Source organism: Oncorhynchus gorbuscha, linkage group LG13 (genome assembly GCF_021184085.1).
Source record: "Oncorhynchus gorbuscha isolate QuinsamMale2020 ecotype Even-year linkage group LG13, OgorEven_v1.0, whole genome shotgun sequence".
Classification (NCBI taxonomy): Eukaryota; Metazoa; Chordata; class Actinopteri; order Salmoniformes; family Salmonidae; genus Oncorhynchus; species Oncorhynchus gorbuscha.
The window spans coordinates 77860049-77875968 of NC_060185.1; the positions used below are offsets into that span (position 1 = coordinate 77860049).

The 15920-nt window shown below is 45.6% G+C and overlaps 1 protein-coding gene across 8 annotated transcripts in view; it reads right to left on the reverse strand.

Moving 5' to 3' along the window:
• Positions 1-15920, reverse strand: part of LOC123993554 (phospholipid-transporting ATPase IA-like) — a 197570-nt gene that overhangs the window by 127752 nt on the left and 53898 nt on the right. For all 8 annotated transcript variants that reach the window (XM_046295834.1, XM_046295836.1, XM_046295831.1 and 5 more), the window contains exon 2: positions 14290-14410. In XM_046295834.1, coding sequence (XP_046151790.1) covers positions 14290-14410 — 121 coding nt within the window. The remainder of the gene's footprint in view (positions 1-14289; positions 14411-15920) is intronic.

Consider the following 15920-nt stretch of genomic DNA (forward strand, 5'->3'; position numbering starts at 1 on the left):
TATTTACTACATGATTCCATATGTGTTATTTCATAGTTTTTATGTCTTCACTATTATTCTGCAATGTACAAAATAGTACAAATAAAGAAAAACCATTCAATGAGTAGGTGTCCAAACTTTTGACTGGTACTGTATATCTCCTGATACCCCATCCAGCCTCGAGTTGATACATTTCACCCTCATCTCCATCACCCACAATCCACCATTCCTGGAAGCTGCTTCTCCTGAGTGGGGGGGGTGGCGGAGCTCTGAGCTGTGGTTGAACATGTACTGTGTGAGTGATGAATGGCAGGCCAGTCGGCTAAATTACCATAAAGCATAACTAAGGGGAGCTCTCCTGGCAGACGTAAGCTATGGCAGAGAGGGGGTGCCTGGCAGAGCACCTCCGGCCCAGACCAGACAGAGCCTGATTTACAGCCGCATTAAGGGCCAGCCAGCCAGAGCACTTTGGGGGGAGATAAACGCTGTGATGTAGACCATGCCACCAGGCTATGACATGTTTGTCTGTTAGGGTAGGCTCCACTACGGCTTTTTTTTAAAGCTGACAGAAAACCTCTGGAGACATGAACAGCATTTTACTTGTCTGTAAAGTAATGCCGCTTCCATCACAAGGTAAACAGAACTGTCAAACTGTCAAAGTTTGTTATACATTACGACTTAACAAGACATTTAGTAGAATGAACGGACATTTAGCTGTCTTATCATTAAAAAAAACATACCAGGACATCAAATCAGCAACGTTTGTTGTTGTCAAGGAGGCAACATTACATGCAAGAGCAGAGAATTACATTACACTTTTTTTTTATTGTCTAAAAAGTAATCAATTATGGACATGTTACTGAACTGTGTTCTGTCTTTAAAGGGTCGCGTAGATATAATTCATTGCCTGGCCCTAGCTGTCATACATACGTAATAGGACTATTATTCTGCATTGCGAATTGACATGGAATTTTATGATTTATTTATTTTCATTTAAACAGAAACTCCCCTCAAAAAGTTTTGTTTATAAAGTAACAGGTCTGACCATAACAGGGCTGACCATAACAGGGCTGACCATAACAGGGCTGACCATAACAGGGCTGACGACCTCATCTTAAAAGTCATTAATCCCCTTGTGACAGAGGGAATGGAAGCTTGTTGTGTGCAACAGGGAGGGGCAACTGAATGCAAGCTTTACCAAAGAAACTGAGAGGCTAGAAATGTTTTAACAATCTATTGGTAATAGGGTTGAAGGGTTATGGTCAACTTGCTCAGTTTTCCACCACAAGACACCAGAAACCGGCAACAAAAGAATCCATGTGGTCCAGGCTATATTAAAGGGCACTTAATTTAATACTGTACATTGTCTCACACATGATGTTATCTACTGGTGTAGATAAGGTAGCATAATGCAACGCCAGTCAAGCTTACACACACACACACACACACACACACACACACACACACACACACACACACACATGATATACTGTAAGCACAATCCATAATAGGCCTCCCTCCATAAACAAGGCACACAATCAAAGCTGGGACCGAGAGACTGAAAAACAGCTTCTATCTCAAGGCTATCAGACTGTTAAACAGCCACCACTAACATTGAGTGGCTGCTGCCAACACACTGTCATTGACACTGACCCAACTCCAGCCATTTTAATAATGGGAATTGATGGGAAATGATGTAAATATATCGCTAGCCACTTTAAACAATGCTACCTTATATGTTACTTACCCTACATTATTCATCTCATATGCATATGTATATACTGTACTCTACATCATCGACTGCATCCTTATGCAATACATGTATCACTAGCCACTTTAACTATGCCACTTTGTTTACTTTGTCTACACACTCATCTCATATGCATATACTGTACTCGATACCATCTACTGTATGCTGCTCTGTACCATCACTCATTCATATATCCTTATGTACATATTCCTTATCCCCTTACACTGTGTATAAGACAGTAGTTTTGGAATTGTTAGTTAGATTACTTGTTGGTTATCACTGCATTGTCGGAACTAGAAGCACAAGCATTTCGCTACACTCGCATTAACATCTGCTAACCATGTGTATGTGACAAATAAAATTTGATTTGATTTGACAGATTGTGATAAATCAACAACAAGCAGACACACACACACACAGTAATACATACAGACTGGGCGGGGATAGTACGCCTGTGAGCGGAGAGAGACTGGCAAACAGTCAATGATAAGAGATAGTGCTCCATTCATCTTCTCCCCGTCACATCCGTCTAGTGGGGCTCTGTCTGTGAGAAAGGCGGCTATCAGACAACAGCACAGCACACATGGCAGTAGATTGCTATACAATAGGGCATGGTACCATAACATCTTTGCAGAGCGATGTAATGGAAAACCTCATCAGAACACAGATCAAGCCTCCATAGAGTTTTTCTTGGAAATCCTTTTTTGTAAGTAACTTGTAAGTAAAACTTAAATGGTGGTTTGAACAAGATGACATGAAGGGGATCTGTGTCTGCACCACATGGTCTCTCTACTGGTGTCTACCAGAGCTCAGATCTAGGCCCTCTCCTGTTCTCTCTGTACACCAAGTCGCTCAGCAATGTAATATACTCACATGGTTTCTCCTACCATTGCTATGCTACGTGGATGAAACTCAACTATTTTTCTCCATCCCCATCTGACTCTCAGCCAAAAGTGTGAACAAAAGCTGACAAAAATGGTGGCCACTCTCCACTGCTTCATGGCCAAGCTCTTTACTGGACCTGGCCTAGTCTACGTAATTTGAACCCCCTAGCACCATCCCAGTTTTGCCACAAGGACCATGTTTGGTCTTCACAGAAGTCCATTGTCAGCATTGTTGTGCAGTGGAAATTCGCACCTGGGGAAAAAAAAGGAAAGAAAACGGGCTAGTCATACCTGTGGGAAAAATATATTGTCTAGGCTTAGTTCCCTTGTTCTTTGTGTTACGTTGAGGAGTTGGCCAGGTGGCTTGTGTTACGTTGAGGAGTTGGCCAGGTGGCTTGTGTTACGTTGAGGAGTTGGCCAGGTGGCTTGTGTTACGTTGAGGAGTTGGCCAGGTGGCTTGGGTTACGTTGAGGAGTTGGCCAGGTGGCTTGGGTTACGTTGAGGAGTTGGCCAGGTGGCTTGGGTTACGTTGAGGAGTTGGCCAGGTGGCTTGGGTTACGTTGAGGAGTTGGCCAGGTGGCTTGGGTTACGTTGAGGAGTTGGCCAGGTGGCTTGGGTTACGTTGAGGAGTTGGCCAGGTGGCTTGGGTTACGTTGAGGAGTTGGCCAGGTGGCTTGGGTTACGTTGAGGAGTTGGCCAGGTGGCTTGGGTTACGTTGAGGAGTTGGCCAGGTGGCTTGGGTTACGTTGAGGAGTTGGCCAGGTGGCTTGGGTTACGTTGAGGAGTTGGCCAGGTGGCTTGGGTTACGTTGAGGAGTTGGCCAGGTGGCTTGGGTTACGTTGAGGAGTTGGCCAGGTGGCTTGGGTTACGTTGAGGAGTTGGCCAGGTGGCTTGGGTTACGTTGAGGAGTTGGCCAGGTGGCTTGGGTTACGTTGAGGAGTTGGCCAGGTGGCTTGGGTTACGTTGAGGAGTTGGCCAGGTGGCTTGGGTTACGTTGAGGAGTTGGCCAGGTGGCTTGGGTTACGTTGAGGAGTTGGCCAGGTGGCTTGGGTTACGTTGAGGAGTTGGCCAGGTGGCTTGGGTTACGTTGAGGAGTTGGCCAGGTGGCTTGAGTTACGTTGAGGAGTTGGCCAGGTGGCTTGTGTTACGTTGAGGAGTTGGCCAGGTGGCTTGTGTTACGTTGAGGAGTTGGCCAGGTGGCTTGTGTTACGTTGAGGAGTTGGCCAGGTGGCTTGTGTTACGTTGAGGAGTTGGCCAGGTGGCTTGTGTTACGTTGAGGAGTTGGCCAGGTGGCTTGTGTTACGTTGAGGAGTTGGCCAGGTGGCTTGTGTTACGTTGAGGAGTTGGCCAGGTGGCTTAAGGAGTGCGGTCACCTCTGCAATCCATGACCCGGTCTCGTTACCTCATTTGAAACCCCGGGGGATGGTGTTAGCTGTTAAAAATAATAACCCGTGTTTTGCTCTCGATTTAATATTTTGTTCCTTCAGCTACTTCCTTTTCTTTCCATCTTCCATCTCTCCTCCTATCGCACTTTCTTTCCTTCCGGATTTCTTTGGGGCAAAACCACAGCGAATGACAATAAAAAAGTGATCCTTTAACACTCCTCTTCTTAATGGAGATTACTGCACCAGCTCTACATTAACACTCCTCTTCTTAATGGAGATTACTGCACCAGCACTCCATTAACTCTCCTCTTCTTAATGGAGATTACTGCACCAGCTCTACATTAACACTCCTCTTCTTAATGGAGATTACTGCACCAGCTCTCCATTAACACTCCTCTTCTTAATGAAGATTACTGCACCAGCTCTCCATTCAATATCTACCCGTGGCCTCAGGACTGAGACCACTTCCTCCTCATCTCGTCTCTCCACTCAAAAAATGAGTTAAAAATAAAAAAAATCAAATGGGACCCTATTCAGCGCACTACTTTTGGCCAAAGCCCTATGGCTCAATGGCCAACAGCCGTGAAGACATTTGTAGCAATTTTGGGGACAGTGGAGAGAAGATGATCGACATTACATTACCTGACTTTCGTTCCAGTTCTCTGCTGCCTGTGACTGGAAGGAATTGCAAAAATAGCAGAAGTTGGAGACTTTTATCTCACTCACCAACTTCAAACATCTGCTATCTGAGCAGCTAACCGATCGCTGCAGCTGTACATAGTCTATCGGTAAATAGCCTACCCAATTTTACATACCTCATCCCCATACGGTTTATATTTATTTACTTTTCTGCTCTTTTGCACACCAGTATCTCCACCTGTACATGACCATCTGATCATTTATCACTCCAGTGTTAATCTGCAAAATTGTAATTATTCACCTACCTCCTCATGCCTTTTGCACACAATGTATATAGACCTTTTCTTTTCTTTTTTTCTACTGTGTTATTGACGTGTTAATTGTTTTATCCATGTGTAACTCTGTGTTGTCTGTTCACACTGCTATGCTTCATCTTGGCCAGGTCACAGTTGTAAATGAGAACTTGTTCTCAACTAGCCTACCTGGTTAAATAAAGGTGAAATAAAAAAATAAAAAATTGGGGAAAAAAAGAAAAAAAAAGTGTGCGTACATGTATCCTTTCATGTGAGTACGCACGTAACCCCTTGTGCCAAATTCCCTGCATGGATCCACCATGTCAGCTTTTCACAGAACACACAATGAACAGCAGCTTGCCCTGCCTGACTCTCCGGTTTGCCCTGGTTGAAGTCATGCACATCCCACCACCGACTCCCATGTCACATTACATTAGCACAAGATCTGGTCTGACAAGTAGTGCAGCTGAATAAACAGTTTCCATCACTCACACGACCAGCAGGCTGTGTACCAAATTGCACCCTATTCTCGATATTGTGCACTCCTTTTGACCAGGGCCCATGTGATAAGATTCCATTTGGGACAAGACCACCAGTGGCGCAACGGACCATTATGGAGATGCTGGTAGTGATAGTGGTGGAGCGGTGCAGTCTATAGAGAAATACACAAGTAAATATTTTTGGTTTAAATAGAACGTGTGAAAGTGATTCCCTGAGCCCTATAGTACGAATCAGGTTTGAAGAGGTACAGTCGAAGATTACATGAAAACTCATTTTTCAACCACTCCATAAATGTCTTGTTAACAAACTATAGTTTTGACAAGTCAGTTAGGACATCTACTTTGTGCATGACACAAGTCATATTCCCAACAATTGTTTAGAAAGATTATTTCACTGTATCACAATTCCAGTGGGTCAGAAGTTGACTGAGCCTTTAAACAGCTAGGACAATTCCAGAAAATTATGTCATGGCTTTAAAAGCTTCCGATAGGCTAATTGACATCAATTGAGTAAATTGGAGGTGAACCTGTAGATGTATTTCAAGGCCTACCTTCAAATTCAGTGCCTCTTTGCTTGAGATTATGGGAAAATCAAAATAAATCAGCCAAGACATCAGAAAAAAAATTGTAGACCTCCATAAGTCTGGTTCATCCTTGGGAGCAATTTCCAAATGCCTGAAGGTACCTCGTTCATCTGTACAAACAATAGTACGCAAGTATAAACACTATGCGACCTCCCGGCCATCATACCGCTCAGGAAGGAGACGCATTCTGTCGCCTAGAGATGAACGTAGTTTGGTGCGAAAAGTGCAAATCAATCCCAGAACAGCAGCAAAGGACCTTGTGAAGATGCTGGAGCAAACGATACAAAAGTATCTATATCCACAGTAAAAAGAGTCCAATATCAACATAACCTGAAAGATCACTCAGCAAGGAAAAAGCCACTGCTCCAAAACCGCCATAAAAAAAGCCAGACTAAGGTTTGCAACTGCACATGGGGACACATGCACATCACTCCTCTTCCGGGTTGGAAAGAGCGGTCGCATCGGCACTTCGCTCCGCAGGTAGTATAACTTTTTCATTACATTTCATTACAGTACAACGGTTTGATTTGTCTAATCTTAGCAATTTCTTCTTAGCTAGCTACATAGCTGTCTTTGTATCAAAGATAATTGCATAATTATCGTATTTCGTCGTCCTAACGTAGTCTTCACTGCTATTTGCCCAGCAGCTAGCCAGCTAGCAAACGCCCACCGATTAGCAGCACTGTAGTAACTATTACACTCAACTGAACGACTTGATTAGTGTAGTGTTAGCTAGCTACATAGCTGTCTTTGCGGTCTTCGTATCCAAGATAATTGTGTAGTTTAGAGTGTGTAGTCTTAGAGTGATTATCTTAATTTACCGAGGTTAGCTAGCCAGCTATTTGTCGTCCTTAACGTAGGAGACTCTGCTAGCTAGCCAACAGCTAGCCAACAGCTAGCCAACAGCTAGCCAACAGCTAGCCAACGTCTACCGAATAGACTCAACCCGGTCGCATTCACAGGTAGTATCACACTTTCATTTCATTTCATTACAGTACAACGGTTTGATTTGTTTGATCGTAGCTAGCTACATAGATAAAAGATAATTGTGTAGTCTAGAGCGATTTTTTTAGGTTAGCTAGCCAGCTATTGTCGTTCTTTTAACGCAACGTAACGTAAACAACACTGCTAGCTAGCCCCCGAATAGCAGCACTGCAGAAACTATTACACTCAACGGAACGACTTGATTAGTGTAGTGTCAACAACGCAGCCACTGCCAGCTAGCCTACTTCAGCAGTACTGTATCATTTTAGTCAATAAGATTCTTGCTACGTAAGCTTAACTTCCTGAACATTCGAGACGTGTAGTCCACTTGTCATTCCAATCTCCTTTGCATTAGCGTAGCCTCTTCTGTAGCCTGTCAACTATGTGTCTGTCTATCCCTGTTCTCTCCTCTCTGCACAGACCATACAAACGCTCCACACCGCGTGGCCGCGGCCACCCTAATCTGGTGGTCCCAGCGCGCACGACCCACGTGGAGTTCCAGGTCTCCGGTAGCCTCTGGAACTGCCGATCTGCGGCCAACAAGGCAGAGTTCATCTCAGCCTATGCCTCCCTCCAGTCCCTCGACTTCTTGGCACTGACGGAAACATGGATCACCACAGACAACACTGCTACTCCTACTGCTCTCTCTTCGTCCGCCCACGTGTTCTCGCACACCCCGAGAGCTTCTGGTCAGCGGGGTGGTGGCACCGGGATCCTCATCTCCCCCAAGTGGTCATTCTCTCTTTCTCCCCTTACCCATCTGTCTATCGCCTCCTTTGAATTCCATGCTGTCACAGTTACCAGCCCTTTCAAGCTTAACATCCTTATCAGTTATCGCACTCCAGGTCCCCTCGGAGAGTTCATCAATGAGCTTGATGCCTTGATAAGCTCCTTTCCTGAGGACGGCTCACCTCTCACAGTTCTGGGCGACTTTAACCTCCCCACATCTACCTTTGACTCATTCCTCTCTGCCTCCTTCTTTCCACTCCTCTCCTCTTTTGACCTCACCCTCTCACCTTCCCCCCCTACTCACAAGGCAGGCAATACGCTCGACCTCATCTTTACTAGATGCTGTTCTTCCACTAACCTCACTGCAACTCCCCTCCAAGTCTCCGACCACTACCTTGTATCCTTTTCGCTCTCGCTCTCATCCAACACCTCCCACACTGCCCCTACTCGGATGGTATCGCGCCGTCCCAACCTTCGCTCTCTCTCCCCCGCTACTCTCTCCTCTTCCATCCTATCATCTCTTCCCTCTGCTCAAACCTTCTCCAACCTATCTCCTAATTCTGCCTCCTCAACCCTCCTCTCCTCCCTTTCTGCATCCTTTGACTCTCTATGTCCCCTATCCTCCAGGCCGGCTCGGTCCTCCCCTCCCGCCCCGTGGCTCGACGACTCATTGCGAGCTCACAGAACAGGGCTCCGGGCAGCCGAGCGGAAATGGAGGAAAACGGAAAACTCGCCTCCCTGCGGACCTGGCATCCTTTCACTCCCTCCTCTCTACATTTTCCTTCTCTGTCTCTGCTGCTAAAGCCGTTTTCTACCACTCTAAATTCCAAGCATCTGCCTCTAACCCTAGGAAGCTCTTTGCCACCTTCTCCTCCCTCCTGAATCATCCCCCCCCCCTCCTCCCTCTCTGCAGATGACTTCGTCAACCATTTTGAAAAGAAGGTCGACGACATCCGATCCTCGTTTGCTAAGTCAAACGGCACCGCTGGTTCTGCTCACACTGCCCTACCCTGTGCTCTGACCTCTTTCTCCCCTCTCTCTCCAGATGAAATCTCGCGTCTTGTGATGGCCGGCCGCCCAACAACCTGCCCGCTTGACCCTATCCCCTCCTCTCTTCTCCAGACCATTTCCGGAGACCTTCTCCCTTACCTCACCTCGCTCATCAACTCATCCCTGACCGCTGGCTACGTCCCATCCGTCTTCAAGAGAGCGAGAGTTGCACCCCTTCTGAAAAAACCTACATTCGATCCCTCCGATGTCAACAACTACAGACCAGTATCCCTTCTTTCTTTTCTCTCCAAAACTCTTGAACGTGCCGTCCTTGGCCAGCTCTCCCGCTATCTCTCTGAATGACCTTCTTGATCCAAATCAGTCAGGTTTCAAGACTAGTCATTCAACTGAGACTGCTCTTCTCTGTATCTAGGAGGCACTCCGCACTGCTAAAGCTAACTCTCTCTCCTCTGCTCTCATCCTTCTAGACCTATCGGCTGCCTTCGATACTGTGAACCATCAGATCCTCCTCTCCACCCTCTCCGAGTTGGGCATCTCCGGCGCGGCCCACGCTTGGATTGCGTCCTACCTGACAGGTCGCTCCTACCAGGTGGCGTGGCGAGAATCTGTCTCCTCACCACGCGCTCTCACCACTGGTGTCCCCCAGGGCTCTGTTCTAGGCCCTCTCCTATTCTCGCTATACACCAAGTCACTTGGCTCTGTCATAACCTCACATGGTCTCTCCTATCATTGCTATGCAGACGAAACAATTAATCTTCTCCTTTCCCCCTTCTGATGACCAGGTGGCGAATCGCATCTCTGCATGTCTGGCAGACATATCAGTGTGGATGACGGATCACCACCTCAAGCTGAACCTCGGCAAGACGGAGCTGCTCTTCCTCCCGGGGAAGGACTGCCCGTTCCATGATCTCGCCATCACGGTTGACAACTACATTGTGTCCTCCTCCCAGAGCGCTAAGAACCTTGGCGTGATCCTGGACAACACCCTGTCATTCTCAACTAACATCAAGGCGGTGGCCCATTCCTGTAGGTTCATGCTCTACAACATCCGCAGAGTACGACCCTGCCTCACACGAAGCGGCGCAGGTCCTAATCCAGGCACTTGTCATCTCCCGTCTGGATTACTGCAACTCGCTGTTGGCTGGGCTCCCTGCCTGTGCCATTAAACCCCTACAACTCATCCAGAACGCCGCAGCCCGTCTGGTGTTCAACCTTCCCAAGTTCTCTCACGTCACCCCGCTCCTCCGCTCTCTCCACTGGCTTCCAGTTGAAGCTCGCATCCGCTACAAGACCATGGTGCTTGCCTACGGAGCTGTGAGGGGAACGGCACCTCAGTACCTCCAGGCTCTGATCAGGCCCTACACCCAAACAAGGGCACTGCGTTCATCCACCTCTGGCCTGCTCGCCTCCCTACCACTGAGGAAGTACAGTTCCCGCTCAGCTCAGTCAAAACTGTTCGCTGCTCTGGCCCCCCAATGGTGGAACAAACTCCCTCACGACGCCAGGACAGCGGAGTCAATCACCACCTTCCGGAGACATCTGAAACCCCACCTCTTCAAGGAATACCTAGGATAGGATAAGTAATCCTTCTCACCCCCCCCCCTTTAAGATTTAGATGCACTATTGTAAAGTGACTGTTCTACTGGATGTCATAAGGTGAATGCACCAATTTGTAGTCGCTCTGGATAAGAGCGTCTGCTAAATGACTTAAATGTAATGTAATGTAAATGACAAAGATGGTACTTTTTTGAGAAATGTCTGATGAAACAAAAATATAACTGTTTGGCCATAATGACCGTCGTTATGTTTGGAGGAAGAAGGGGGAGGCTTGCAAGCCGAAGAACACCATCCCAACCATGAAGCACGGGGGTGACAACATCATGTTGTCAGGGTGCTTTGCTGCAGGAGGGACTGGTGCACTTCACAAAATAGATGGCATCGTGAGGAAGAATAATTATGCGGATATATTGAAGCAAGCTAAAGTTAAAGCTTGGTCGCAAATGTGTCTTCCAAATGGCCAATGACCCCAAGCATACTTCTAAAATTGCTTAAGGACCACAAAGTCAAGGTATTGGAGTGGCCATCACAAAGCCCTGACCTCAATCATGTAGAAAATTTGTGGGCAGAACAGAAAAGGTGTGTGTGAGCAAGGAGGCCTACAAACCTGACTCAGTTACACCAGCTCTGTCAGGAGGAATGGGCCAAAATTCACCCAACTTATTGTGGGAAGCTTGTGGAAGGCTACCCGAAACGTTTGACCCAAGTTAAAGGCAATGCTACCAAATACTAATTGAGTGTATGTAAACTTCCAACCCACTGGGAATGTGATTAAAGAAATACAAGCTGAAATAAATCACTCTACTATTATTCTGACATTTCACATTCTTAAACTAAAGTGGACCTAAAACAGGTAATTTTTACTAGGATTTAATGACAGGAATTGTGAAACACTGAGTTTGAATGTATTTGGCTGAGGTGTATGTAAACTTCTGACTTCAACTAACTTTGGTAAATTCGGTAAAACCGGTCATAAGAAAGTGGCTCACTTTTTAGCCATGGCAACAAATCTTTCAGAACCAACCTACTCCGGGTCAGGCCAACTCCACTTACCCTGAATGAAATGACTTATGTAGAGTAAAACTATTGAATGACTAAATTATTTTATTGATAGGAGTGGGGGAAAAAAAGGTGTTTGTGCTTTTCTACACCAAAGCTAAGGCGGCATTAACAACACAACAACAACAAAAACCACTTCTAAAAGCGTATTTCACACCATAGCCTACCGAATTTCCAAGAATTTTGATTTCAGGAAAATATTTTAAATGTTCCACTGACTCGCCCATGGATTGATGTTTCAGCATTGTCTCAAGAGATTGCCGATCGACTAGCAGTTACAAGCCTGATAGGCTGTTGCTCATTCGCCTGCCGCTAACTCTGAGTAAATATTCCATCGTAGTATACCTCAATGGTCCCAGATCTGTTTGTGCGGTATAGACAACACCTGCGTAACCATTGCCTTGCCAAACATAATGACCATAGGAGCCTGAAAGTGACTCTCTGGGTGACTTTTTATGGGCAGCAGCATACAGTGTTCAAGGATCAGATGGAACCAAATCACATCGACACAAGTCGGAACAAGAATTGGAGATCCAAGATAGCAGCGGATAAAAAGAAGAGTCCAAAAATGCACATTTTTGGGCACAGCATGACTTGCTTGGTTAATCTATGCTAAGAAGCTGAATATTGACTCGTTATCATTTCATTGTGTCCATTATTTTGTGTTTCATTCTAGTGGTTGGCTGTATGCTGCTAAGGCTCTATGTTTTTCCTGTGGCGGTGGATCAGTGTGTCTGTGTATGCGATGCAGACATCTCCAGCCGCTCATGCAGCAGGAATGCTAACGCTAATATTCCCTGACAGAGGATGGCCAGCCCAGACCTGACCTTTCAATGCAACACGGCTCCACAAGGAACAGAGGGAAACGCCAGTGAGCTAACTAAGGTTGAGTCCCAAATGGAGCCCTATCCCCTATATAGTGCACTACTTTTAACCATCTAGTGCACTATATAGAGTATAAGGTGACATTTGGAGTGTAGCCATAGCGAGGTAGAGTTTCTGGACGAATCCACAACGAGAGCCCTTAGTGGTTGTAAAAGGGCTGCAGTGAGTCAGGGGGGGGCTCGAGTCAGTCTAATGTATAGTAGCTTACAGTGGAATAGTGTATGTAGCCTACATTGGAATAGTGTATGGAGCCTACAATGGAATAGTGTATGTCGGCCTAGTAGTACTACTGATGAATCATGACTCAACGAACGACACTGGTCTGTTGTGTCTCTGTGGGGTTAAGGGGTTAAAAAGGTTACCCAAAGGCTTACCTCTGGGTCACTGTTGCCAGTACCCAAATAGTTGAGATCCTCACGCCAGCACATGCAGCGTACTGGTATGGATTATCTTCAGATGTCACAGAATGATCAGCTATTCAGAATTCTCTTCTACTTGTCAAATAGACAATGACCTTTTCAAACTGGAAGAGTTGCACCTTGTCCCGTTTGTCATGTTGCCTATGCCTCCCACCAAAACAGGCAGGCACGTGTAGGAGCTGTACATTTCTATCAGGGTTTAGAAGCTGCCTGCCTGTCATCCTTCCACCCCCACTATAGATCATCCCGAGCCCATATTTCAAATCAGGCACATCGACATACATCGACATGTCTTGAACTTTGCTGCCTCAGCAACAATTCCTCTGCTTTGACAAATGGCAACACTGTTGTTGTTGGGAGTCCCCCCCCCCCCCCTCCTTCCCAGCAGGTGTCAAGGCAAAGCGGGCCAGGTGGGAAGGGGGAAAGGGAGAGAGAGAAAGAGAAGAGGACATGAAGAACTGCAGTGTGACTTCATCTGGTAATGATATACAGTGGAACAAAATAACCCGGAGACCCAAAGGCCTCTTGCTACCTTTGAGGTCCAATACCCAATACACACAGAAATAAGCCCTGACGACTTGACTATGCCACACGATTGGTCTCTCCTGACCTTATAGTTTTAGTATTCAAATCAGGTTTCTCGTCAGGTTATATGCAAGCTGGCTACTTATTAAATGACACAATATTGGCCCTAGATGGAGCTCCCATGCACCAAACGGAATAGACGTTTTAACATCCATCATATCAAGCAAATATCTGACAATATAAAATGCAGCCGTACTTGAATTGTTCTTCTCTCCGGTCAGCACTGGAGAATTGTGTGAAAAAATGTGTGAAAGAGCCAGAGTCATGTTATATTTAGCAGGAGATGAGTAACATACTGAAAGTAACTCTTAGTTGTTCTCTAGTCAGGGTGTGAACATTTAAGATGTTAAAACTAAGTTGGGATCCTTACAGTTGTGAAAAATCCATAAATCCATGTTTTGTGGGGGGGTGCAGTTATCACAAAACATGTTATTTTCCGTGTTATAGCCTAACTAGATGATAGGTTGTAAACACATGGCGAAAGCGGTGTCATTTAAATCTAACCAGTGAGGAAAAGGCTAACTTTAGGCTACTGTGGTGAATTTGCGAGACATGAAAGACAAGACATTGAGAGATTCAGATTACCAAAACATTTTCTTCCTCCTCCTCCTCCATGATGCAAGTGTGTGTTCAGCTTTGGTCTGTTGCATGTAGAATATCTTTGCCTATTCATTCATGATATTCCCTGCTTTACTGAAGTTGAGACAAGACACAGCCTTCCATTGTGTGATACAGCATTTCATTGCCATCCCTCACTAGCTTGCTATGCAAGATGCGAGTGATTGTGTTCTCGGAAGTACGGCAAATAATCAGTCTCCTCCATTCCAAAAATACTGACTCTTAGGAGGCGATTCCCAGCCAAATCGAATCTTGACGCTCAGAAATGGGAGTTGACATCAGGAGTCGACATTCAAGGAGTCGAAGAATCAATTATTTGGAGTCAAGTCTCCACCACTACGTCATCGTGGTTAACTTTGGAAAAATGGCAGAGAAAGGCAAGCTATAGAAGTGGCCTTGAATGGCCAACCAATGAACAGATGTCTTACCTGACGTGATTGCTGCAGAACTTGGTGAACTGTGGCTGATTGAGGAATATCAGTCGTGCATCTTCTTGGTCAGCTAAAGAGGTCTTTGCGGAGGTTGCAGTGTCCTCTGTCTTTTCGTACCCTGAGGGAAGAACGGAAAAAAGAAAACGCATTCAAAAAACAGATTTTCAAAAGTCATTGCTTACATGTACAAAATTGTCTTTTCAGCACCAGATCTTCCCAGATAGCTTCATCCATTTAATAGAATCATCTTCCAGTCAGAGTATTTGCAATGTGTGACGTAGTATAAAAAAGGCACAAAAGTCAGTACTTTGCATAGATTTTGTTAATGGCATTTCTCTGCTGAATAGAACCAAAGCTGAAAAGGGGCCATTTAGATGAAAATTTGAGGTTGACTCAAAGAAAGGCACTAAGAACTTTTGGACAAGGTCACAGAAGAAAATAAAAGTAGTATGACAAGGTTGGTCCAGGCTTTCTTAGAGCAGATGGCAGAGTCTAAGGCAAATCTGTGTCTCAAGGTCATCCATTCTGCAGGGTTCAGGTGGCAGTGTGTGTGTGTGTGTGTGTGTGTGTGTGTGTGTGTGTGTGTGTGTGTGTGTGTGTGTGTGTGTGTGTGTGTGTGTGTGTGTGTGTGTGTGTGTGTGTGTGTGTGTGTGTGTGTGTGTGTGTGTGTGTGTTACAGAAATCACAGAAGATTGGATTACGACTAGATAAAATGCCTTTTACACAATGTCCCTTCAGGGTGCCTTAAGGAAAATCAGATGCTGCAGGTAGACCTTTGACTAGCTTCTCCTGAGACCAAGCACAAACACCACTGGGTAGTGTCGGGATCGATAGTCTCAGTTTAAAAATTTCCCGCCGTGTAGCCAATGCTCCACGTGGTATGGTTAGGAATTGAACAACCATTGCAACCTTAGCTTACACTGAGGTTTTTGATGTCTGAAGAGGATTTCCACAGGAGCTGGTTTTATTCGTAACAGTAAAAAAGGCGGTTCTATGACGCCCGATCATGTCTGTGCTCACGTGGGCTGGCAAATGACAAACTTTAAAGGGAATGCAATTATCTCGCATTAAAGGTTTAACATCACAATACATTATTTCATCTTTACTCATTCCTTTTACACAATAATTAGATGCAAACCCCATAATTGAGAAATATACACATTCAGAGATATAGTTGTGCGTTTCCTGTCCTCTCTGAGGTCAGCAATTGAAACACCCTCGTCATACACATCCTATTCCCACCTACTCACAAGTGGAGATTTTGTTTCATATTCTCATTATGGGGATTTAGAAGTTCGCCATGTGAAATCCTTTGTTTTCTACATGTATCTCTTTCTGCATGGCCAGGGGGAGAGAGTCTCCGCCAGGAATTTACGACCTGAGATAACAGAACCTGGGTGTAGGAGAGAGTGAGAGAGAGGGGGAGGCCACTATCTATACCCAGAAAGGGCCACGTCATGACAGTAGGGACTTATACTAAGCAAATACACAAACATGGATGTGTCAGCTACGGACTTCATTCTATTCTCCGATGCTTAAATACTAGGTTAATTTGAGGAATCACGACCAGCCTACTTCTGCCCGCATTTATTTTAAAATGAGACATGACTAGCCTACACTCCCTGGCA